General features: G+C 34.9%; 2 protein-coding genes and 2 non-coding genes across 6 annotated transcripts; all 4 read right to left on the bottom strand.

The window, feature by feature from the left end:
* Positions 1–18: 18 nt before the first annotated feature.
* Positions 19–11,457, bottom strand: LOC132293267 (long-chain-alcohol oxidase FAO2-like). Of its 3 annotated transcripts, XM_059790668.1 has the most exons (9): positions 7,977–11,457; positions 6,269–6,342; positions 5,067–5,141; positions 4,299–4,983; positions 3,246–3,509; positions 2,212–2,634; positions 1,809–1,971; positions 1,473–1,714; positions 19–1,008 (listed from the first exon to the last, which is right to left on the bottom strand). In XM_059790668.1, exons 5-9 carry the CDS (start codon positions 3,504–3,506, stop codon positions 19–21), a joined length of 2,079 nt encoding a protein of 692 aa, XP_059646651.1. In that variant the 5' UTR covers positions 3,507–3,509; positions 4,299–4,983; positions 5,067–5,141; positions 6,269–6,342; positions 7,977–11,457. The 3 variants fall into 3 exon arrangements, 1 of the variants encoding a protein (XP_059646651.1); XR_009477809.1 differs by lacking the exons at positions 19–1,008; positions 1,473–1,714; positions 1,809–1,971; ... (2 more) ...; positions 4,299–4,983; positions 6,269–6,342 and having other exon boundaries at positions 7,977–8,092; positions 8,284–11,452; XR_009477808.1 differs by lacking the exons at positions 19–1,008; positions 1,473–1,714; positions 1,809–1,971; ... (2 more) ...; positions 4,299–4,983; positions 6,269–6,342.
* LOC132298105 (small nucleolar RNA Z266) lies at positions 9,374–9,468 on the bottom strand. The gene has a single exon (XR_009479530.1). It is a non-coding gene; the product is annotated as a small nucleolar RNA Z266 (small nucleolar RNA).
* Positions 10,560–10,656, bottom strand: LOC132298106 (small nucleolar RNA Z266). Its single transcript, XR_009479531.1, has one exon. It is a non-coding gene; the product is annotated as a small nucleolar RNA Z266 (small nucleolar RNA).
* Positions 11,458–21,060: 9,603 nt separating the features above from the next.
* On the bottom strand, positions 21,061–21,591 carry LOC132289645 (uncharacterized). The gene has a single exon (XM_059789995.1). The coding sequence runs from the start codon at positions 21,589–21,591 to the stop codon at positions 21,061–21,063; it is 531 nt and encodes a 176-aa protein (XP_059645978.1).
* Between the last annotated feature and the right edge of the window lie 4,643 nt (positions 21,592–26,234).

Here is a 26,234-nt window from a genome sequence, read left to right as displayed (position 1 = left end):
TTTTGTTAGTTTTGTTCTCTATAAGATGCAAAAATGAAAGGAAAAACAAGAATTCAAAGTATATTTAAACCTTGAACCAGAAGAAGCTGCAAGAAGGAGACGATAGTGCATATATTGCGTATAAGGAGTCCTGCAATCTACTCTACACAAATCTACTTCCCCATCTATAACAAATAATCTATCAATATCAACAGGTTTAAATACAACATATCCACCTACTTTTCCTCTCAGAAGAGAATGAGATCCTCCAATAGCTCTACCATGTTCATCAAATCCCTTCGAAGTCCTAGAGTTCATACTCAATTTGAGGTAAGCTATGCATGGCATTCCCCCCAAGTAACCTTTCATGGTTTCTTTGAACACAACTGTTGATCTCAGGCTGCTGCTTAACTTCCCAGATATGATTGAACCTTGGTTATGGTCAACAGTTCTATCCACAAAATCTTTACCTTCCATGCTCTTGTATCTAAAAACATCCTGCACAAGGTGTCTGCTTACATGCTCAGCTGCTGCAGCAATGGTAAGACAAGGGTTTATGCCAACAGAGCAGGGAATTAAGGAGGCATCACAAACATAGAGACCAGGATGCACAGTGTTGGGAGATTTTGTGTCAAAAACTTGACCATTAGGATTACAAACCCCAAGTGAAGGATCTGATGATGCATTGCACCCACCTAAAAGATGAACAGATGTACTCCGATACCTTGACATGAAGAGAATTCCTCCCACTTTTCTAGTAAGTTTTTGAAAGGCTTCAACTTTTCGCGTCAATAAGGGATCATGGGCTGGCCTAAAACAGATTCTGTTTGTGTCTTTTTCTAGAGTAATTCTCCCGTCACTGTCATCATATCCTATTACATTAAGAATCATTCCTTGGCAGCCTTTTAGACCAAATATACGTTTCAGCTTGTCTATAACCCCATGCAAGAACCAGAAGCCAGATGGCCACCCATAAGTTATGATCCCTTTAAATAGTAGGTAAGGATAAGCCGTTGGGAGTACTGCACTCTGTACCAAACAGAAAAAGGTAGTTGTAAACTTGCGACCATACAGATACATTTTAGTTATGTCAACACATATGCTTAGACTAACTAATTTTATATATATGAAAGAAGTTATCTTTCTCTTGAATGTGCATGCAAAAGTGTAAGTATATCTTTACATTTGAATACAAATAATATATGGGAATTAGAAGGTGAACCCCACTTATTGATTAAATTTCCCAACACATGATTAAGAACCGTTGCCACAATAAAGACAAGTAAGCTTAATCTTTCAACCTCTATTTATATGCTAAATTAACATGATCTAATATTTCCCAAGAGTTATCTAGTCAGCTGAGTGCATATCTTTAGTTATACCAATATGGCAGACGACGGTCAACAGATTGTCATGACAATGTATCTAGTTTGGCATAATAACAGATGCATATGGGACAAAGGCAAAGGGTGTCTTTAGTGAAGAAGGTTTACCTTAATTGTGAACCCCAACGAAGATGTGTATGATGAAGAAATGGATGTTCCTGGTCGTTCTTGGAAAGGTACTTTTGATAATTGCTTTCTGTCTAAACCATAAGCACTCAAGGGTGCTGAGCTTCCAGCAAGATAAGCAACATTATTCCCATTACAGCTGAATCCACATCCGAGCCTCTCAGAAAGTTTCAGCCCTCTAATTTGTGACTGGAATAGGATTTCAGCCGTACCAAGAACTCCAGCTGAGAAATAAAATAAAACAAAAAAAGCTAAATAACTTGATAAAGTATGTCAGTTCAAAATCTGCAACAGATATGTTGCTACATTTGTACATACCTGAAAGGATAACAAAATCAGATGTTATGTAGTCAATTTCATTGAGGAATACAAGCCACCGTCGCCTTCTTTTCCTGCTAATTCTTTCATCATCTTTGCGAAGCTCATTTGTGTTTTTCCCCACATAACAAACTTGACATTCTGTTTTGATAGTACATCCTGTCTGCATAATAGTTTAACAAAGTAACAATATGTTCGTATACAAGAGCACATTAGGAAATCTGGTATAGTTAATATATTCACTCCATTTTTGAGGAGTCATTTGTATTTCAAAGACAACTAGAATTCAATGGTGCAGAACGAATTCTGCAGGAAATCCAAATTAGCCAGATGTACTATATATATATATATATATATATATATAAACTAGCCACCTTAAACAACAGTTTAAGAAGAAATGTACCTGGATGGCTGAAGCCAGATAATTTTTGTCTGTAGAACCTTTGGCGTTATAAGGGCACCCAGCAAGACAATTTCCACAGGCTAAGCAGCTACCCAATTCTTGAGATTTGGTTAGATTTGATGGCTGTTCTTTTGCTTCAAAATTCACACTCAGGTTCAGTGATCCGCCGCAACTTTCTTCCAACTCTTCTTCAGCTATTTCTTCCATGACTCTGGCATTGGGAAACTTGACGGGAACACTCTGTATTCCTAGCATGGCTGAAGCAGAAGCTTCACACATCTTCCAATCTCTTTCCCATTCTTTTGGCCATTTTGGGTTCTTTCTTGCACGAGCTGGGGTTGATAGCATAACTCCTGCATTAACTAGTGAACCTCCACCAAGCCCACAGGCCACTGCTGCTAGAGAATCACCTTGTTCATATAACTGTACTTGCATCATACAATTTCATATGAAGTTAGATGGGAATGAACAAAGAAATACTAAATTGTCCCGTATCACACAATTCCATGGGTTATACCAACCAAATAACTTCTTCTCAACTTGAATATAAACATTTTATTTATAAGGTAATTGCAGCAAGAGAATGGTTCGAATACATGTCATAGCTATGCTTCGCATTCAGTGACTTTTCACTACACATGTTAGCCTAATGGTCATGCATATTATGCAAAAGGTTAGGTCCATCTTCAGTACTTCGGTGTGTCATGTGACATTTTATGAAATTTTGGCTTCTTATGGATAAGCCAAACAAAAGAAACATGTTGAAAAATAGTTTATTTGGATTCCATAACTCAATTTTATCCTCCAAATTTTAAAGCCAAAGCCAAGTTTCATCCTTAATGCAGCCTTCAATCTTCATAAGTAGTTTGCAAAAAAAATGGCTAACTAAACGTGTTGAATAATTGTCTAACTAAAAACGTGTTGAATAATTGCCAACTAAACGTGTTACCTACATGTGTTCTCACCTTATCTTCAAAAATGTTTAACTTGCATTAGAAAAACATGAAATAGAGAATGTTGGAAGAGAGAATGACCTGAAACAAAGCATCTTTTGGGCCAAAGCTGAACCCCAAGTTTCGCTTTTCCATTTTCACAGCTGACAAGATCTTCCAACTGTCAGTTGGAAAATCCCGAGCTTCCCATTTCCGACCTTTCTCAATCAAGCAAACCTTAATTCCTGCCATTGACATCCGACAAGCAGCAACAGAACCTCCGTATCCAGACCCCACAACAATAGCGTCATAACCATCTTCATCGGCATTATGAAACCAACCTTCTGTTTTTACTTGCCCCATTTCCTTGGAAAACATAAAACAGAATTTCTAAGCCAAGTTAATGTTTATGTCAAAAAGCCAGTTAAAGTGGCCAAGTGAAGCAAAGAATAAGAGAACTTGGGTTTCAGATTCATATGGTTTCATATTGAATAATTTGAATCTTCCCTCCAACGAATGTTTACTGCATATTCCATTCAATTTTAATGTTTGCTTTGGCCAAAGAAAAGCTGTAGTTTCATTGTATTCTTATCGAAAAGCTGTTGTTTCATTGTATGCCGATCGAAAAACCAAAGCATTTGAAATGAGAGACGGCTGGAGTAACGAAATAGCATAAAAATAGATTCATTTATTTTAATAAAAAGAAAGTGAAAGAATTCTCACTATTTCTTAGATTTATGTGTACAATTTAATTCAATGAGATCTTTCATTCACAATATATCACGATCAAGGATGTCATACTCTATTAAGGATGATCAAGTCCAGAAACTAACATGATAATGGTCATGACACTGTCTTGAAATTAAATAAACAAAATTATGAACTACCACAAGGTTTTTAGGTGAGCGTAAATTATAGTAACCTCCGGAGGTGGTGGTGTTTTCTTTTTGAAAGACATGTTAACCTAATTTTATAAAATAATAATTGTCATTCCCTTTTATAAAAATCTTATACTTTCCTTATATGAAAATCTTGCCTTGTAATCAGGAAAATTAATAACTTTCGGTAGAATTTAACCCTATTTTTCCATTTTTCGGCACAAAAATACCAAAACATATAGAGCACTAATTACAGTTTTCAAGGAAGAATGTGTACCTTAAAGGACAAAAGGCTTTCAAAAATTTCTATTTGTTCTTATTTTTTTCCTTGCTGTGCGCTACTCTTTCAATTCTGGTCCAGTTTCAAAACTGGGTTTGGTTCTGAACTCATAACCAAACAGAGTGAATCTGGTTCTAAATACGGTTTGCAAGATTTCAAGTATCGGCTGGTTCAATCAAAATATTAGCAAATGTTCGGTCTTGGGTTTCTGTTGAGGAAGTTGGGGCCAAAGTGATGGGATGGGTTATTTGGTTAAATGGACCAAAATCAAATTCGAGGTCCAACCAATTTGGGTTGGGATTGGATTGGCCGGGTAAAATCTAGATCTAAGTACAGGCAATGAGTGGGAAAATTGATGGTCAGCCTGTGTATGAAGATGGTGGGCAGCTTGCCGGGGCTGGAAGAAAGGGGGAGGGAGAAAAAGAGAGGAGAGAAATTGGAGAAAAACACTCGATTATTCAAATATTTCATTCAATACATGTATGCCCATCGCATATATAGGCAATCACAAACAACTCTAATGTCCAAAATAGCTGTGCATAATAAAATAGACTTTTTCGCCTGGAAAATTGGACCGCAGTTGTTCAAAAACGAAGCATTCCATTAATGTAAACATAGACTTGGTGTTTCTCTCTCCAATAGTAATGAAACCCAGTGTAGCTCCTTTTGAAATTTTATCAACCTGTTCAAGTAAAATGGCATAACACTTTGTCAGAGTCAATCAGACGTGATCAAACCGATTACGAATTAAAATAAATAGTATACCACAACACGCCATTATAGGTACAGGAAGTGGCCGATTAGCTCCTTGGCAAAGACTGTTCCCCTCCGTCCTAAACCCTATGAAAAAAACATATAAATTTAATAAGGAATAAAATAAAAATAACAAAAATGCAACAGTAAATTATACATCCCAAAATACTTGCTCAGGACCAGACTCATTGTCAAGCCCAGAAATTCAAAATTCGGATTTTGATCAAGTAAGAGAGAATTAAATTAAACATCATTGAAAACCCATAACCAAATTTTTTTTTTTTATCCTCCTTTGCCGCATGGTGAGGTATCATGTTATGATGTTAAGATACTTTAATTATACAAACAAAAGTTGCTTCTCTCTCTTTTTTTTCAACCAAAACAGCTCACAAGTATAACATGACTCATTTACCTAGCCATGCGTCAATTTATTTACGTTGTCAACCTATGTTTGGTAATTATGCTCATGTACACATATAACTCTAGAGAGATTTTATCCAAGATACATGGAACCTTTGTAATGATTTCTTACCCATACAGTATCTCAATTGCTTGAACTAACAACCTTAAGTACAGATAGGTTTAGATTACATGCATACTCTTTTTACTTGAAACCAATGTGAGACTTTGTAATTTGAATTAAGCTCTTTTTATATTTTGTTAATTTGAATTAATTTTAATTTTATTAGGTAATTTTAAGTTTTATAGAATTTATATCAATTAATAAATAAATACTGAAATACTGAAACACTTTGCACATTTAATAATAGTATAGATATATAGATACACTAACAAGTGCACAAACAATCTTTACCCCTTATTACATGCATATATATATATACATACACTAACAAGTGCACAAAAAATCTTTACCCCTTATTACATGCATATATATATATATATATTGCATTACCAGGGATCTGGGGGCTATCCTCAACCAAATAAAATAATGATCATGTTAATGATTTGACATAAATTTTAAATGGCAGCAAATCAAACATTACTCCAATTGATTAGCTTAAGATTATTAAATTGAAATATTAGAATAGAACATCCTTGAATCCAGATAAAATAAGTAATATCTAACATTTATTGAATTGAATTTATTAAAACATAACTTTCCATAATCAGAGTAAAATATTTTTGCTATTACATGTTCAGCTAGAATAACAAAATCAAAAACGTCCAAATAATGAAAGTTTAATTCTTCCAACCTCCTAGATAAACTCTCAACAGAAAAAGTAAGTTAATAGGGCGTCACCGTCACCGTCACCGTCTATCTGCAAAACTGTTGTAGGGGGTGGGGGTGAAAGGGGTGAGCAAAGCCCAATAGAAAATACACCAACAAAAATAACAAATAACATATGAGATGCCACAACCAAGCATCATGGATGTAAACATGAGATGAGCATGTGATATATCAACTATGCAAATAACAACAATCAAATCACCACCCAAACAATACCAACATAAATCAATTTTTAACCAATTTCATCCCAAACATTTATCCTGTTTTGTTAAGCAAATTCCGGGTAATGTTCGTAATTCCGTGCACTTGACATCACAAACCACATAACACCAACTCGGTTCATGGGCTAGTAACCTGTTGGATACGAGCACCACTTGGCCAAGGGTTTTTCACCTAAGGGCACCGAGCCCTATCTTGCTTTTCCGGCACAACCCTATTAACCAATCAATTACACTTAAACCAAATTCCACACAAAGTGTGTCAAAATATAAGATAAACCCATATACATGCTTTCTTATTTCTTTTATTAAATAAAAGATCAAAAACATAAGTCAAAACAAGTACTCCAAGCATGAACCACTCAATGATATATTGTGGGAAAATGTCAATTCCTGATTTATAGCAACTAACAATATATTCTCAATCAACAAACAAATTTAAACGCAAAATAACTTCACTTTAAAATAATTCAATCACACCAAGAACCAACCAAATATATGAATAATAATTAAAATCTTCTATATATATATATATATATAAGATGCTATTCAATATAAAAAATATATACAAGGTAGGACAAACCATAATTATATGGTTATTAGGGTTAGTATATCCCAACTCAAAAATGACCCAAATCACCTTAGACGATCAATAACCAATGCTTGTCTCCAAAATTCAGAAAACAAAAAAGGATGGAAGAAGATGAGGACTAGAGTTTCTTTTTCCTTCATTGTAGAGCACAATGAAAGGAGCAATTTTAATTAATATTTTCATTGAAAATTAGTCAAACTTCTATTTAGATTATTTTTTTCAATAAATACTTTCAATTATTATCAACCCAAATTGAAAGAATTCAAAATAATAGAAATTGTGAACCCATAGATGTGATAGGGTTAATCTTAGAATTTTAATGGTAGACCAAGAAAATAAAAATAATTTTAGTGAATTTGTGGTAAATCCGTATTAAAAAAAACCAATATAACAGAGAACCAATAAACAAGTTCAGATAGAGAGAGAGAGAGAGAGTAAACAAGCTACAAGTTCTAATCACCTCCATAAACCCTGATTATCAAAATTTAAAGGCACATTTATAGGATTTTAGAAAAAGAACAATAAAAGATATCAAGTGGCAGTGGTTCCCTTCTAGGCCATACATGGCTCAGTCCCTGTTTCGTTCAGATTAATTAGCTATAAAACCAAGTATTATGGTCAAGTGAGCATAAGAAAATAACTCAAGCCAGATTACCAATTAGGAGTGCTTTGTTAATGGGCTTAAAAACTAAAACCAATAGGGCAAATGGGTTTCATAATGTAAAAATAGTAACATTTTATGACAAAATGTGAATAGTATACTGGATAATCTACTTTGCAAGGATAGGTTCTTTTCCATGAAGTTGTCCAAACACATACATATACTCTACTATTAAGGAATTGGGTCACTTCTGGCCAAGTACCTGAAAGAGCAATGTCTCAAATCTGGGAATATCAGTAAGCAATGGTAACTTCATGGTTCCAAGATAGACTCCATCGTGTCATCAGCCTTTGGAAACGCCATCAGTTTCCTGCAACACTTTGGAAACGTGTTGGAATGATTCAGCAAGTTTAGAAGACCGGCGGTTGTCACAACTGAAGAATAAGTGAGTGAACCAGTAGCCGTGGATTTTGTGTGTGTGACAGAGGATTTGATAATTATGTGAATGTGGTAATCTGGGATGCTAAATATCCTAGAATTCACATCTAATGAAGTATTGTAAAATTTACCTATAGATGAACAAAGAGACGATGTTCAAATTAAACCATTCCAGCATGTCAAGAGGGCAGAAAATCCTCTTCACTACCAGTTATTAACAGCAACTAGTAACTCTTTCATCACCATTGCCTCAGTTGGCCAACCCAAAAAGTGCCATGACATCACAAGAAGAGCTAAGTCTAAAAGATTAAAGATTAGAATCACTAATATAGAACTCAGATTCTCACTAATAAATTTTTGCATCTACCATATTTTATTCACATGTAACACCTCTATTCAAAAATACAATGACATTACTTCAAAAACAAACTTCAAAACTTAAGTACTGCATTCAAGAAGGTGAGCAATGTTAGATCATAGAATTAAATAGATTGCAAACATGTAGCATCCCCAAAGTAAATGTCTTGTACTAGAATTACCTCATTCACGTAGAAGTGTTGCATGTATATCCCACTTGAAACCACTATCCGCTTCCCGCTGAGTATTGCATCATTCAAGTGTAGCATCTCCAAAGCAAAATGTCTTGTACTAGTATCGCATCATTCTCTTAGAAATGTCATAGATGATATGTCATATAATATAACAAGTGAAGATGGTCACGATGACAATTACACAAAAGATGAAGATGGACAAAGCGAGGATAACAGTGGTCTGTCTCACAACCAGAAAAGACATAGGAGTGTGTCCCTCTTATTACGTGAGGACAGTAAAATTTCATGTGACCAATGCAATTGAAACTATATAATATGACAAACTTTTTTCCTTATTTCATAAAATATAAAGATTCAAGTGAAAGTAAAACTTAAGCTTGGAAGACATTACCAGAGGAAAAAATGAAATATCAAAAAAAAAAAAGAGGAAGGGAGAGAGAGAGAGAGAGCCTTAAATGCATAGTTGCATACACATCAAAACACATATATGTTACAAAAAGCTAATGAAAATAATGAATAATAAGAATTTCGAATGCTATGCATATAAACAGAATTACATTAAAATGCCATACAAACAAACACCACTAAAATATAATCCTGCTAGAAATTGAAAGTGAAATTCATATAAAACTATCAAAAACAGAAAGTCAGGGTGAAAAATATCAAACAAGGGTGGCATAGTCAGTATATCAATAAGCATTAATAGTTGAGCTCACAAAGGAATTCCCCATCACGCATTTAATTGTTTCATCATTCCTGCCACCCTAACTTTAAGAAAAAATAATACCACAACATATTTAAAATAAAGAACAAAAAAAAAAAAAGAAATCATTTGAATTTACTGAACTTTTGAGTTTTTGAAAGATAAGTATGTCTCCCACCTTAAATTGAGACATTTCTAATGCATTTCTGAACCTGAAAATTCCATCTCTTGAAACAACCACAGATAAAATAGCATAAAAAGCTATTTATCTTAGGGTCCAAAACATAGGGAAATTCATATCCAAAGAAGAGATGCTCATGATGTGATAATTAGGTGGGACAAAAGGGGGCTCAAAAGGAAAACCCTCAAGAGAAACCCCTAATACGTACACAAATATATAAATATATATGTGCATGTATATATGGTTAATATAGCGCAGCTATGACTCAAAACGCTTCCATGTCTCAAAAAGGAAGGCGATCTTAAGGGCCGCGCATACACATAGCCAAACCGGTGGGTATATATTTAAAAAAATGGTCTCAAAGGAAAAGACAACACAAAGAAGAAACCACTAGGAAAAGTGACCAAAAAAAATGAGAAAGGTTACATTGAAAGAAGCTACATTTGCATTCACAATTAGAAGAAAAAACTTAAATGAAGCAGCAGAAACTGGTTCAAAGTAATTGCAATTCAAAATTATTACATAGGTCATTGTTGTCCAATTACCATGTCATACATCAAGATAATCTTTACTTAAAATTCAAGAAACCGATAACAAAATGCTAGATGGGTTTCAGAAAGTCCCTTAAGTGAGACTCAAAGAAGGCAAATTGGTTATGCCAGGAAAATTCCAGCTATATTGCATCTTAAAGAAGAATTTAGGATAAACAACTTAAAAATTAAACTGTCCAGAAGGGAAGAACAAAATAAAACCTTTAAACTAGACAGTTAAAAATCAGGCAAAAGGGTTCATCAATAAAATAAATAAATTGACATTTCAAATACAAGTACAGCATTTGGCCAATCAAATGCAATGGCAAATTGATGTAACAATGATAATAATAATAATAATAATAATAATAATAATAATAATAATAATTTGAAGATAAAATAAATGCACAATTAGATAAAACACAATTGAAGAAAAAATAAAAAAAGGCAAAGTCAGAATATCAATAAGCATCAATAGTTGAGTTCACAAAAGGATTTCTCCTCTCACACATCTATTTCTTTCATCATTCTTGCCACCTCATTTCACATTCTTACATTGAACTAAAACATAAAATAAATTAACAAAAAAACATATAATCTATTAAAAAAAGTTATTCAACATCCAACTGAAACGAAATCCATATAAAAATATAACAAAGCTTCAAATGAAATTCACAAGGGCCCATTTAATTCAATTACTGAATGATAAAATGGAACATAAATTAGAAACAGAAATGAGTAGATCAGAATAAATTAACCCCAAAGAATTCTCCTTTCACATCTAATTGTGTCATTCTTGTCACCCGACTTCCTTCTAATGTACACAAATAAACAAAACTCTCAATACACACAAATTATATAAAAAGCAAAGAAAACAATGAGAGTTTACTCCAAAATTCGACATTCGCAGAGCATTTTTAGACCTGAAAAATGCTATCGTTGATCGCATAAACTGTATATCTTGTGGTCCAAAATATAGAAAAGTGCAGATCCAAAGAAGAGATGGCTATTGAAGAGATAATCAGATTAAAAAATGTGGGAATAAAAAACGAAGAACCCTAAATAAAGACCATGATATATATATATATCGTATGTGTATGTGTGTGAAATTATGTCTATATATAATCGACATAACTCAGCCAATGCTCAAAACGCTTCCATGAAACAAAGAGCGAGAAGAACTATAATCAGAGATACATCTTTGAAGTTTATTATATGGCAAAAGCAAGTACAAAAACCCTAAAGTTGCGAGAAAAGAGCGCTGTTATATAAGATGAGCCCTAGAGTTTGATCCACTAAAACCCTAGATAGGGGCGGCGAGCGAGAGAGATGTCAGTGATTCGCCGCTGTAGAGATGTATGCATGTGTTTCGGCCCAACTCTTCGCTTAAAACAGTTGGGCCTGTATAACATGAACCCACCTGTTTATAAGCCACATTTATTTTAAGGCCTATACTATAAAAGCAGAAGATATTTATAAAGTGGTTGGGCTTAGGTCTTACTAGGGGTCGTATTGAATTACTACGTCCATAACAATTTATGAGCAGGGGCTGGGCCAAGTAGGATCCAGTGCGATGAGCTGATCCTACTGATATTTTAAAGAAACAGAGCAAAAAAATTCTCGCTTTTTAACAAAGTAAAGGGAAATCAATTTTTTTTATTAGGAAAGTGGTGAGAAAATTTTCATATACCTCAAAGTAAGATTTTGATCTTAAACTTATTTTCATGACATGATTAATTAAGTTAATTAAATAGCAATATAATTAATCATGTTATGTATTTCTATAATTATTATTTTTTTCAAGTACAAATACTTGTCGTGACTCGTGAATATTTGAATATGTCTTCATCAATTTCATAGAAAATAGATAATTTGAAATCAATAATTTTGGTTTTTGTAGATTAGAAAATGCTTCATCAATTTCATAGAAAATAGATAATTTTAAATCAATAATTTTGGTTTTTGTAGATATCCAACAACTGCAAATTATGAATAGGATTCCATGTCCTCACGAGTGAAAATATATATATATATATATATATATAAGGAAGAAGAAGAAGTTGATTTCCAATGAGAATTTAAACCTGATCGGGAAGTTACAATAATAAGAAATTGACATGCATTAACATTGCATAAACACTTATTTCTAACATAAAATCTGAATTGAGTTTAACTATTCAAAACCAACTAATTTGAACATGTGATAAAGATACATTCTGGTAAAATCTTTCAATTATGTTAAACTGAGGTATAATTCAATGCATACGCATCATCAAGCATCTGCAACCTTCTCCATTACCCTTTGAGCTCACTTCCTGTGAAATACCTAGGTCTCCCTCTCATTACAACAAAACTGTCAGCCAGTGACTGTCAATCTTTGGTTGACAACATGCTTTACAAGATCACAAATTAGATAGCAAGAGCCTTGTCATTTGCAGGCAGATTATAGCTAATCCAATTAACTCTCTACAACATGCGCGCATTTACTAGACAAATCTCCTAATCCTCCCATCCAAGGTTTGTGATTGGATTAATCAGATTCTTCAAAGGTTCTTATGGACTAGACCTGCCATGAACAAATTCAGAGCAAAGGTACAATGGGAACAAATTTGCACTCCAAATAACGCAGTTGGTCTAGGCATATATTGTTGGTAAAATATATGCTTAATGTGACTTTTAAGATATAACAACCTTTATACTAATATGTCATGAGATAATTAACAATATGCTAATAAATCATTAATTAAATATGCAACTCTATATTTAATTAAATATACAAAATAAAGCAATAAAATAATAATAATATGCAAGGAATGAACCTGGACCAAGGCTAGTATTGGATACTATGTCCTTAAGACAGATTTGCCCCGCTATGGTGCTAACGGACTCAGTGGCGTCTATCTCCCAGGATACAACGGTCTACATCCACCAGTAGCAGCACTACAAACTCGTGGATACGGCGAACCTCTTCCGTGTAATACTCTCTCTGACTCAAAAATGCATCTATATACTATATAAATGCTGAATTGGGTGTAATCCGAACCAAATGGTTCGGACCAATCTTAATATAGCTCGATGAAATTGGATTAGGATCGAAGTGGCTCGAACCACTTAACCTAAGGTTTGAACCCACTTGGGTTGGGTTCTAGTCTAGAGAGGGAGATAGAAGAAAATGAAAATGAATGACTTGCAAATGATCCAAAGGGGGGTATTTATAGAAACAGAAATGCCTTTTCTGATTGGGTGCGTCTCTTCATCATTGGACACAACCATTACAATAGGTTGCAATGGTTCACATGGTGTCTATTCACCACTAGACACATCCATTCCAATAGGTTGCAATGGTTCACATGGTGTCTGTTCACCAATAGACACATCCATTCCAATAGGTTGCAATGGTTCACATGGTGTCTGTTCACCAATAGACACATCCATTCCAATAGGTTGCAATGTGTCTTTTCGAATGGGTGCAACCATGGGTCATGATGGTTCGAAAAAAGGTGTAACCTTTTGAAAAAACTAAAAAGTGGTTTTTTAATTTAAAAGGTGTAACCCTTTAGAAAAACTAAAATATGGTTTTTTTAATTTAAAAGGTATAACCTTTTAGAAAAACTAAAAAGTAGTTTTTTTAATTCAAAAAACCAACCACCCAAAAAAAACCTACTCATTTGTAAAACCCATTTAAATAAGCCCAGCCCAAAATTAGGCCCAATCTAAAATTCCAAAAAAGAATAATCTGGACTTTACAATTAGGCCCAAGCCCAAGCCCAAATCCTAAACTCAGCTTATTTAAATTTCAATTTGTTTCAACATTTTTTCCATGTGGGACAAATACTTCCCACATTTTGCATACCTATTTAAGCTTATCAAAACACTACACTTTGGAGCTAATTTCTCATTCATCCAGAAACGGATTTCAGAAAGTAAATATACCACGTTCATCTCCTTGCGGAGAGAAACGTGCTTGTCTAGAGATCCGTAAAAAATTAGTAGCGGAATCTATTTCAAATCTCATCCAAAGTTTATGTTTTTAATGCCCCCGTTTCCAACATATTTGACATTTAGGAGTGGAATAAAGCTTCCATTATAAGACATCTATGGACTATTTCTCTAATGAATCATCAGGTATTGGGAAGGATTGGACACTCAAGCACTTGATCAAGCATAAGAACATATGGGAAATCAGCATTCCAAATGATTGTTCTTGATTCTGGAGAAAGCTATTGCAAAACAGACATCTTGCACAAAATTAACAATGGGACTTCAACAATGGTATATTTTTTACAATTGGCTTCCATGTGGCCCTTTTAACCATATATTATCCAACTTTAACCTTAGACAGGGCTAGATTATTAACAAATACATGATAGTTTCTTCTTTACTCTCAAACAACCAATGGAACTGGCCTAGACACCTATCAACCCTAACTCTGATGACCTCATTAAATGGACACCATCACCAACTGTGACCTCCCCAACCTCCCACTCCCAAACCTCAACTCTGATGACCTCATTCAATGGACACCATCACCAACCAAATCATACTCCCTCAAACACACCCTCAAAACCCTATCTCAGCCTCTTCCTACAGCATTTTGGCACAAGCTTGTGTGGTTCCAACATGCAATTCCCAAGAACTCATTTTGCATGTGGCTTGCAATACAGCAAAAGCTACTTACTCAGGATAAGCCCTCTCTCCTCTACGCTATGCAACCAAATGTATGTCCTCTATGTCTAAAAGCTGCAGAGAGTCATGATCATCTTTTTAAAAAATGCAATTACTCAAAGGTACTCTGGAACGACATCCAAGAAAAAAGTGAATTTTATACAAATCAAAGCTCATGGAAAGATTTCCTCATCTGGGCATCTCAAATTGGAAACAAAAGTTAAAATTCAGCAGAATCATCACATGGAAGCTGGTATTAGCTAGCTATGTATATCATATATGGAAGGAGAGAAACAACAGAATGTTTTCAAGCAAAGCAGGACCTCCATTGTAGACACTCAATTTGGTGATCAACACAGTTCGTTCCAAGCTTTTTTCAATCAAGAAATGTGATTGTCCTTATGTTGAGATCATTGCACGAGACTGGAACTTGCCATCTTCCTTATTTGAAACTGCACAATCAAACCCCTTTTGGACATTCAGCACATCAACAGTGAATAACAACTCACCTCACCCGCATCCTTCCACAGCCACTACCAGCACCACAACCACCACCACAGCCCCGACCAACCTCCCACTCTGAGTACTAGAGAGGCTTACATCTTGTTGGTAATAATGTCCTGTCTTTTGTTACAGTTATTTTATGGGTAGGGTTCGCTACACTGGAGCTTTCAATTCCAAGGGCGTGGCCCTTTTTTTGTTGTATTGTTGTATTTTTCTGATGTTTTCTCTTAAGCTCTGTGGAGTTTACTTCGGTTTGAACAGTTTGTGGCCCAAATGTCCGTGGCCTTTTTCTTGTTGGGCTTGGGTTATGCCCCAACTTCTTTTGTAATTACATTTTCTTTTTAAATTAATCTTACTTCCTTACCCAAAAAAAAAAAATTTAATCAATACATGTATTGTTAGAAATATTTTTTTCAAATTAATTATATATTGAAAGGTTAAATTCTCTTTCTTAAAAAAAACATTTCTAGAAAAGACATAACTCTGAGGTTTATGTCTTTCTAAGACATTTCTACCCAAAAAAAAATATATAATTTTACTCGAAGGTTTATGTCTTTCTAAAGTAAATTTCTATTTTAGAAAAGACTAAATTTTAATAGAAGGTTTATGTCATTCTAAAAAGACAATCATGTTGAAAGGTCAGCTTTCAATCTATAAATACTATACTAAAAGTTAACAAGTTTAACCAACTATATATACAATTGCATACTATGACAAACATTGGTGTGAATTATAGAAAGAAAAAAAATGTTTAAATCATATTATCTGTAGTTGATATGATAACATTAGAAAAATAGGTTATCATATTATAAATTGTCCATAACAAACCGTTATCAAGAGATGTTATTACGGTGTTGGATTGTAGATAAAAGTTTGTCACAATAACTATTAACCTTATACACATGATTACTTCATCTCAACAATTTCATTGGTGTTACAGGAAAGAGATTAGTAATTTATTACTGACAGAAGATTATCCACACATATAGACTAATAATATTATTGTTCAGAGATAATTAGTCAGTGAAATATTTAAAATTAAGACATACTTGGTACAGGTTCTCACAGACACATGATAGATTATTTAAACAGAGTTAAGCAGAAAAGCATTCGTGATTTATTAATAGATAAAGTTTTGTCCAGAAAATTGTTCGAGACACTAACAATATTATTGGTGGTCGATTTCACATCCTGAAAACACAAAAATATTTTATGTCGGTAAAATATTTCGACATAAAATATTTCAAATTAAGATATGCACCGAGCGTTAATGTTGAAACCAGGCTAACGTTGACACCAGGGCACTTGAAGACAAATAACACTTTCAAAAATTAGGTTCGGTAGGTTTATATTTGGTTTATATACATGTAAAAACAGAGAGAGTGGTTGGAAAGCATGGTGCATGCATAAAACAAACCTCCTTCCCTTTGAAATTACAATTTTGACATACAATTTTGACATATTGAAAGAAAATGATATATATATATATATATATATATTGTATAGTGCATATACCCCTTGATGTCCGCTAACCCTTGATGTCCGCTAAGCTCCTTCAAGTTTATAAAGTATTCGAATAAGGACCTCCAGTCACATTACCCTCGTGTGATACTTAAGTACCATTCTAGCAATTTATCTTGCATAATTTTAAATATATATATATATTTAAATAAAAAATGACCAAATTGGACATTGTCAAATATACACACTACATTTTATCTCTGTCTCTCTCTTTCCTTTTCTTTTTCTTTTTTCCTGTTAAAAGGGTAAGGTTTTATTAATTAAAAAAAAAAGAAAAAAAAGAAAAAGAGTATGTACAAAGTTTTTCAACCAACTAAACCAACCAAAGGAACATACTCCTTGGTAGAAAGTGGTTCCACAGCAAACTAAAGATTTTCAGCATGCAACAGATAGAATGTGAAAACCAAAGGAACATGATAGAATGTGAACTCCCAGTGTTGTTGCCCGAGGATGAACTCCCAGTGTTGAACTCCCATGTAGTAGTATGAATTGTTTAGAGAGCTATTGCAGCAGGAACCATGATTGACCATGAGCATACGAGCAACTTTGTAAGAAGAGCTGATGCAAAGCTTCCAGTGAAGTAATCCTCCTTATGTCTGTGTAATGACCCGGCCATTTTCCTTCTTTTCCATTCTCTCAAATTTTACAGATAATTTTTTTTTCGTTGATTTCTTTTTGCGTCACTTTTTCACTATCTTTTCATTTTGCGTAAACTATCGGGTCGTGCTCGGATTTGATTCCGACCTTGCATGTATTCATTTTATTTGATTTCTATGTGATCCACATTTTTACTTTTGTAGAAAAACATGCTAGGTGTTTACTTTTGCCCTTAGGGGTATAAATGCAAAGATTCTTTAAAATTGTTCTCTTTACTTGAGGTGTTTTTCGTAATTATCTTTTGATGAAATTTTGTATTTAAGGTTCTTTTAGATGTACCTTTTGAATGGCACTTTATTTTAGACTTTATGAGAAATTCACTTATTTTCACTTTTTATGGACTTTGGTACTTCCGGAAATTTTTTTGGATTTTTATTTCTTTTATTTTGAATTTTTGAACCCCGTTAGTCATCAATCTTGTCCGGGGCATATCTCCTAACTCGGAACTCTATTTTCGACCCCGTTTCGTCTGTTGACCTTATAATTCCATTCCGAAACTTTTTTGTGAACCATTGGCATTTGAGAGCGTCTTCACTGATTTCACTTTTTGGACCCGGACGGGGCCCGTTCGAACAGTTCAGGACACCTTTTTGACCTATTTAGGGTTAGTGGATGAGAGAGAAAACATCTCTAACTTTTTATTTCCTAAAATAACAGCCACTAGCCTCCATTGAAGAACTTTAGAGCTGCTATTTCTCTCTCTTCTTTTCATCTATTTCCTCTTTGAATTTCATTTTGGCGGTTTATACTTTTTTGATCTCTTCAACGACGCAGTCATTTCTATCCAATTGGTTTTCGATTTGCAGCACTTTGATTTTTGGGCTAAGAGTTCAAGCTTGGATTTGGGTCTTGTTTCTTGAAGGTTTCTTGCTTTCCTTGTTGTCCCTACCAAAATCCTGAAGTTTCATCGCATTTTATGATGTTTAATTTGGTGGGATTTAAGATTTTCATCTCAAGTGAGGTAGGGGTGTTTCATGTTTATAATTTTAGTGTTTTGCATGTTTTTGAGATTTATATAACTTATATGCATGTTTAAAATTTTGATCTACAAATAGTTTTTATTTTAATTAAATGATAATTTAATTTCATAGTTGAAGTATACTTAGATTTAATTAAGATTATGATTTTTGAAGAGCTCATGACTTGTAATTCATTATATATTATTTTTGAAATTTTTGGATGACTTTTGAAATCTAGAGATTTTTTAATTAATTAAGTTAATTAAAATTAATTAAGTGTTTTAGTGACTTAATTAGATTTTTGATTTGATATTTGAGTTCTTCATGATATATTGTTTATTATGTGTTAATTTCATATCATTTGGTGATATTTTGCAACATAGAGGAATTAATTAATTTTTATTTCATTAGTTTCCATTTAATGAAATTATGATTTATTTGCACCTTTGATGTTTTCAAGGCTTATTATGTTACATGCCATGGTAGTTAAGGTCTTAGGGCATGTCTTGTGTGTTTTCACATTTTGATTGTGTGTGGTATTTGATTATGTGCATTTAGTATATGTGTATATATTTGTTGTGCACTACTTGTTAATTTTGGAAAGCTTGTAAGGACATAATTTATGTGATGGTTAGGGCTCGGCACTAGTACGGGGAAAAAAGTCTTCCTTAGTCACAAAGTGCGCACTAGGTAGTTCCTTGAGGGTCGTAATTACCCAAAACAACTTGCTCGGTCTTGTGACTGCATGTCCTAATCTTTCCACTTGTTTGATTTCGTATTTTAAAGTCAAGCTGCTTACTTTGTGAATTTATAATTTGTTTTCCTTATATTCGATGTTTCAAGGTTGTTTAATTACTTATTTATTGTGGTTTATGATGTGGATATTCTAATGTACCTTAGAATGATCCCTTAATCTCACATTGGACATAGACGTTAGGTGGCATGAATCACATGGATTGATTTATATCGATCAACTTATAAAGACTTGCAAAACTTTAGGTTATATGCATGTTCCTTTCCTACGAGTAAACTTGTTTATTCACCTTCCTTGTTGGGACATTTTTCAAGTAAAGAACAATGCTTTAGGGATGCACAACATCCTTGAAGCTTGCTTGTGGCTTAATGAGTTAGCGTATTTCCATTCATGCACTTGCTAGCATGATTTTGCTTTATTTTGGATTAAATATGTCAAAACTTGTAACTTCTATTTGAGATATGTAATAAGTACCTAAATACATCATTTGAGACCTATTTGACATGTATGTGATGAAGCCAAGGACTAAAAACCTCATGCTTTACTTTTATGCTATTTGATATTATGCTTAAAAATGTAAAAAAATTGAAAAATGCGAAGTTTTAGCATGACAATTTCAACTTGGATGGTGGGAATTGTGTTTTATCATTTTTCATAGTGTTCTTATATCATATATGACGTGTGGCCATGGGCCAAACAATTCTTTGAATGCATTAATGATAGTTGACTTCAAATTTTGCTTAAAATGGCCATTTTTCATGATTTTGGGGCTTGGACATGTCATATTTTGGATAGTGTATTTTGAGGCCATAGGCCATTGGAATGCATTTTATTATGTATATTACACTTGCTAGAATGATCACATTGCATAAAATATCATAATTGTATGTTATGGTTGATGATAGGTTTCAAATTTCCCATTTTAAGGCATTTTTGAGGTTTAATAGGTCGAATTTTACATTGGGCATAATTGGGGGTCATGGACCATTCCTACACACTTCAAAACACTTATTACGCTTGCATGCACAATCCTTTTAGCCCACAACTTCATATTTAGTCATTTGAACACTTGGTTGTTCTCATTTTTACATTTTTCGCAAAATCTAGTTTAGGGCCATTTTGGGAATTTTTCTTCAAAAATAAATTCTGATTTTGATATAGTAACTTAGAAAATGTGATTTTAGGGGGGGTTTCTTTACAACATTTTTTCAAAAAATATCGTCTCGGTCTCGAAAACCCCGCGTCAAATCTGATTTTCTAATGCACGCACTTCTTCAAAAAAAAAAAGTTTGATCTCAAGGGTATTTTAGGCATTTCAAGTCAAAAATAAAATTTTCTTTCAATATGGTCAGCTTGGAAAAATTATTTTAAGGGGGGATTCTTTTTCGTGTTTTTCCAAAAAAGGTCGTTTCGAGGTCCAAAATCACGTTTGAGTCTGAATTTTCTAGGCACATAGTAGGTGGCAGCAGCCCCTTTGGCCGCCGCGACGTCGATTTTTCGTTAGGTTTTTTCTCCCTCGTCCGAACTCCATTTTGGGTGAACTTTTTTTTAACTTCGTTAATTTTTTGCCGTCTATCCAATGGTGTGCTTGATAGCACCTATAACTTTCTAAAAATTATGATTTTACCCCCAAGGCTAAACTTGTCCCTTTTTAAAACTTCGTTTCCACATTTTGTTTCTTTTATGTTCCGTGGCTTCGTGGGAAACCATGTTTGTGTCTTAGGGATGACATATATCACTTGAGACTTTGTTTGCATGTGAAATGACCATTTTGCCCTTGGGGACATACTTAGTTTATTTTCACCTTTTTGTTTTCGCATTTGTTTTTGTTTTCGCTTCCGCATTCCGAATCCATTGTCGGGTCAACTTACGGGTCACATTGACTATCCAGGTTTGTGAAAATTTGGAACGTTATAGTCTGTGTTGTGCTTTAGCTTAAGAGAGGCAAATCTTGCTCTGATGTAACCTTTGATGAGGTGTATAGCTTTAGTAGTTGGGGAAGATTTATTCCTAAATACTCTTGCATTTCTCTCTTGCCAAATGAAATAAATTGCACTTGAAAGTAACAGCTTGTGGGTAGTGAAGTGATCTTGTTTCCATGTTGTAGCACACCAAGCAATCAAGTCCTTCCAACTGTCAGGTTTTATGTAAAAGCCAGCTGCATGCTGGATAAATTCCCAAATTTTGGAGCTGTATTGATATTTGAAGAAGATATGGTCCACTGATTCCTCTTGTGCAAGGCAAAGGTAGCATGCATTGGTGTAGTGTTTCTTCATCACTGGCTTGGTGTCAAGGGTGGCAAGTCTCTCTTTAAGTGCCAGCCAAACAGTACAACCATGTTTTGGGATGTAGTGTTTGAACCATATAAGGTGATCCCAGGCAAAAACCAGTGAGGGAAGAGTGAAATACTCCATGGGGAGCCTATGAGACTAGTCATTGGGTGTACTTGGAAGCCATTTTACTTTTTTTGAGGCAGATGAAGGGGATATTTTGCATCTGTGAAGTGGAGGCTTGGCTTTGGAAAAAAGGAATTTGTTTGAGTGAGCTTGGAATTTCCCACTAATTGTTGGAAATTAGACTATCAACTGTGACTCTAGAGTCCAGTTAAAGAATTTCCACATCAGAGAGACCAAGCTGGAGTGTGATGGGTTTATTAGGCAACCAGTAGTCCATCCACATGTTTATGCTATTTCCAGCCCCTAATCTGCACCTCACAAGACCCTTTGCCATCCCTCTCAACTTAAGAAGCCTCCTCCAAAATCCTGAACTCAGTGATGAAGCTTTGACAATCCAAATACATTTATTCTTGATAAGATACCAGTAAGTCCATGCCATCCATAGACTGTCTTTTCTAGAGTAAAGCCTCCAAAGGTAATTTAGACTTGAAACTCTGTTGGTGAGGTCAAGGCATGAAACCCCAGTCCTCCACAATTTTTTGGTCTGCAAATGGCACTCCAAGCTATCTTAGCTCCTGTTTTCCTAAGCTCATGCCAGACCAGTAGAATGATCTCAGGATTTGATTAATTTGTTCAATCACTCCCAAAAGGAAAACAAATGCATGTGACCAGTAAGTTTGAATTGAGTAAAGCACAGTCTTGATCAAAACAGCCCTTACTACATATAAAATAAATCTTGTTGTCCACACGTTAACTCTAGCTGTAATTCTTTGGACAAGTGTTTGACAATTTGTTGCATTGATGGCTGAAGAAGACAGTGGCAGCCCTAAATATGTGATTGGTAGCACCCAATGTCAAACTGAAGTAATGATGCAATGTTTGCCTTTGTGAGGTTATTTACACCTGAGAAGAAGACTTGACTTTTGGAGTAATTGATGGATAGGCCAGAAGCTAGGAGGAAGCTATTAAGTGCAGTATTCAAGACTTCAACAAAGGCTAAATCTCCATGGGAGAACAATATGATATTATCTGCAAATGCTAGGTGGGATATGGATAACTTACTGCATCCCCAGTGGTATTTGAAGCAAGAACTTTGGGAAATGGCTTGGTTGAGGGACAAGGTTAAGACTTTCATTGCAAGTACAAAGAGCTGTGGTGATATAGGATCACCATGCCTTATTTCTCTCTTTCCTTTGAAGAATCAACATAGTTGTCCATTGAGTGAGATGGAGTAGAAGGGGGTGGTAACGCATTATGCAATCCAGTTGATAAATTGGTTTAGAAAACCAAACAAGGAAAGAACATCCAAAATGAATTGACAGTAAATTGTGTCAAAAGTTTTCCTAAGGTTAATCTTAAGGGTACAACAATGGGAGTAAGATGATTTGTGATAGCCATTGAGGAGCTCATGAGCAAGTAAAATGTTGTCTGTGATGTGCCTATTCTTGATGAAAGCTGTTTGTGTGGGGCTGATGATTGAAGGTAAAACTAAGCTAAGTTTGAAAGCAATGAGTTTGGAGATACATTTGTAGATTAGGTTACAACATGAAATTGGTCTATAGTCACTGACAGAGGTAGGGTTGGGTACTTTGGATACAAGGGCAATGTAAGCACAATTAATCTCAAAATGCATTTTTCCAGAAACAAAAAAATCCTTAATTGCAGCTGTGATATCCTGGCCTATGATAGGCCCAGCATATGTGAGAAAACAAGAATTAAAGCCATCTAGACCAGGGTTTTTGTAAGGATTGAAGGAAAAATGCATTTCTGAATCTCTATGTCTGTGGGGATATCTGTAAGTGATGGCAGTAGGTTAGTAGGAACAGACTTGGAGATTAAGTGTGAAAATGAAGACATACTGGGATAATTGGTGTAGCTTTGTCCTAATAGATTCTAAAAGTGACTTATGAAAGCATTATGTACATCTAAACCTTGTAGAATATCCCCATTTGAGTCTTCAATGTTAACAATCTTTCTTTTGTTGACCTTGAATGAAAAACACTTCATGAAGTATGTTGTGTTTTAGTCTCCCACTTTAAGCCAATGGATTTGGGCTTTTTGTTTGAAAAACATTTCTTCAGCTAAGCACAAGTCAACAAACTTCTTTACAATATCCCTCTCTTTTGATCTACACATGTCAGTAGTAGGATTGTGGCCAAGGTTTTTCCGGCACTGGGATAATTCATCTCTACAGGCTGCTACATTCAAAGAGATGTCACAAAATTCAGCCTTATTCAATTGTCTCAAAGGTTGTTTGAGTGCCCTTAATCTTTGGACAACATTGAACATTTTTGTCCCTGGAACATGCTTTTGCCAACCTTGATGAACAATATCAATAAATTTTTCACTAGCAGCCCAGAAGTTAAAAAATCTGAAAGGCAGGTTCCTCTTTAGAAAAGCTAATCTAAGCTTGATAATTATTGTGGAATGATCAGAGATGCCATGGGGTAAGAATTCAACAACTGATTGTGTGAACCTACTCGTCCAAACATAGTTGACTGAGACTCTATCCAACTTTTTTGAGATAATGGCTGATCTAAAGCTACTGTTAGTCCAAGTGAAAAAAATTCCTGAATATCTCAGGTCCTCAAGCTCATTCTTAAAAAGGCAGTTTTTGAAGTCCACCATTCCTTGAGTCGATCTAGGTGCCCCTCCAAAAGCTTCATTGACATTGAAGATGACATTAAAATCACCCAAAAGTATCTATGGAACATCAGGTTCATTTTGTTGTATGAGGCTTCTCCAAAGTGGCAGCCTTTTAGTGCTTATGTTTGCAGCATACACAAAAAAGACCAAACATCTCAACTTTAGGTCATTGATCCAAACAGCACAATTGAGAACTTGGCTATTTTCAGACATCACCATTAGAGAGAGTACCGATGGATTCCACAAAACCTAAACCCTGCCCATCACTGATAAAATATAATTACATTTGATACTCCAATTAGGAGCAATAGCCTTATGGATATAGTCCATGTTGTGAGGGTTTACTTTAGTTTCCAAGACAGTAATTAAGCTAAGTCCAGTATCCTTAATCAAGTTTTAACCTCTACTTGCTTGGGGTGAGAGTTCACCCCCTAATGTTCCATGCTACCCAATTCATTGGGAAGTGCTGGTGAGGTTGCACAATCCCCTAAACCCTTTGAGGGTAGACACATTACTCAACTTTTGTTTTGTAAGCTTTGTTTTCTTGCCAATCTTGAAATGTTTACCTAGGAAGGGCTTTCTGGATCTCAGTGCTTTGTTGACAATTGGTGAGTAAGTTGAATCATAGGATTCCTAGATTGAAGTTTATTCCCCCTCAAAGTCCAAATTCCTGCCACAAGAATCCTCATCTTCCTAAACTATGTTGTCAACCTTTTACAGTGCAGTAAAATTATTGGAGGTGGGGATTGGTTTTGAGCAAGGTGTGATACCAGGTTCTGTGGGTAAGCAATGACCTGAAAGGCCCACAACAAGTTCCACTGCCTTGAAATTCATGGCTTGTGAGTTTCCCACATGAGATGGACTACCCAGCATAACATTTGGTCTGGCTTCTAAAACCTCTGTTGGTGGAGGTGAGTAAGTAGTGACTGATGCCACTATAGGTACAGAATTTGAGGAGGAAGCTATGCTCATGTGTTTGCCAATAGTTAATTAGTCAAAGGGGTTTGGGATTGGAGTGCAAGTTGGCTGAGTCTTCTTTAACTTTTTTGTGATGGTTCTCCATTCAGATTCCTTAGGTTCTTTAGAATTGACAGTGGGGTTTCTTATAACAAGCTCACAGTTGGCTTGAGGAGCATAACATTGGGTAATTATATGACCAAAGAAGTGGCATTGAGTACAGACAGTTGGTTTCCATTGATAAACAACTTTGATTTCTTCCAATTTGTTCTCTTTAGTTCTCACATGGAATGATTTTGGTAGTGGTGAACGTGGGTTGATCTCAATGCACAACATGGCATAGTCAATTCTATTGGTATTTTGGGTATTAGCATTAGCAAAAAATGTTTGCCAATTACACTTGCAATGTAGATTAACCCTTTGGGAGACCAGTATTCCAAGGGTACATTGAAAAACTTGACCCATATAGATGTTATCTTAGATGATTCAGGAGCAATTGATGTAGTTTCAGTGTGCCATTGCCTGCCACCAAGGACATCTTTACAGTTATCAATGGACACAAATTTGAATAAGTATGTGCCAGCCCTGTTGACAATAACTTTTTGGAGTCATCTGGCATCCTATATCCTATGAGCAATGCTAAAGATGAGCTTAAAAGGCATTTTCTTATTGAATTTTCCAATTAGGCATTCCCTCCAGAAACTGTTGCCTTCATCACAGATATTTTCTAGTGGTTCAACAACCAGACTAGCCTCATGGATTTTGGGTTCAAAGTATTCAACATTCCATTTTCCATTTAGTGTTTTGGCCACTGAAGCCCAACTATCAGCATTTGCATCTTCTTGTTGTTTCGAAGCTATGTAGAGGGGTGTTGTGTTAAGACTTTTATTTGGATTGTTGGTGTGTGGGGTATTCTGGTTGTGATTGAATAAGAAAGTTGGAGAATCAGTTGGATTTGGGTTAGACAAACCTTGGGGAATATGTTCCGGAATCTGGTTGATGTTGACACAAGGGGGTTGGTAAGAAACTATGGGTAAAAATTAGTGGGGGGGTTAAAG

Source organism: Cornus florida, unplaced genomic scaffold, assembly GCF_030987335.1.
Source record: "Cornus florida cultivar Cherokee Brave unplaced genomic scaffold, ASM3098733v1 CherokeeBrave_3.0.0_Hap2_Chr02, whole genome shotgun sequence".
Taxonomy (NCBI): domain Eukaryota; kingdom Viridiplantae; phylum Streptophyta; class Magnoliopsida; order Cornales; family Cornaceae; genus Cornus; species Cornus florida.
The sequence above is the reverse complement of the archived record's forward strand: the minus strand, read 5'-3'. Positions and strand labels throughout refer to the sequence as shown.

Bases quoted from the DNA above. Each gene is read 5' to 3' on its own strand.
- LOC132289645 (XM_059789995.1), bottom strand. From the start codon at position 21,591: ATGGAGTATTTCACTCTTCCCTCACTGGTTTTTGCCTGGGATCACCTT.
- LOC132293267 (XM_059790668.1), bottom strand. From the start codon at position 3,506: ATGGGGCAAGTAAAAACAGAAGGTTGGTTTCATAATGCCGATGAAGAT. The intron at 2,635-3,245 runs GTCATTCTCTCT...ATGCAAGTACAG, and splicing joins CAAAAGATGCTTTGTTTCAG to TTATATGAACAAGGTGATTC. The intron at 1,715-1,808 runs GTATGTACAAAT...TTTATTTCTCAG, and splicing joins TGATTTTGTTATCCTTTCAG to CTGGAGTTCTTGGTACGGCT.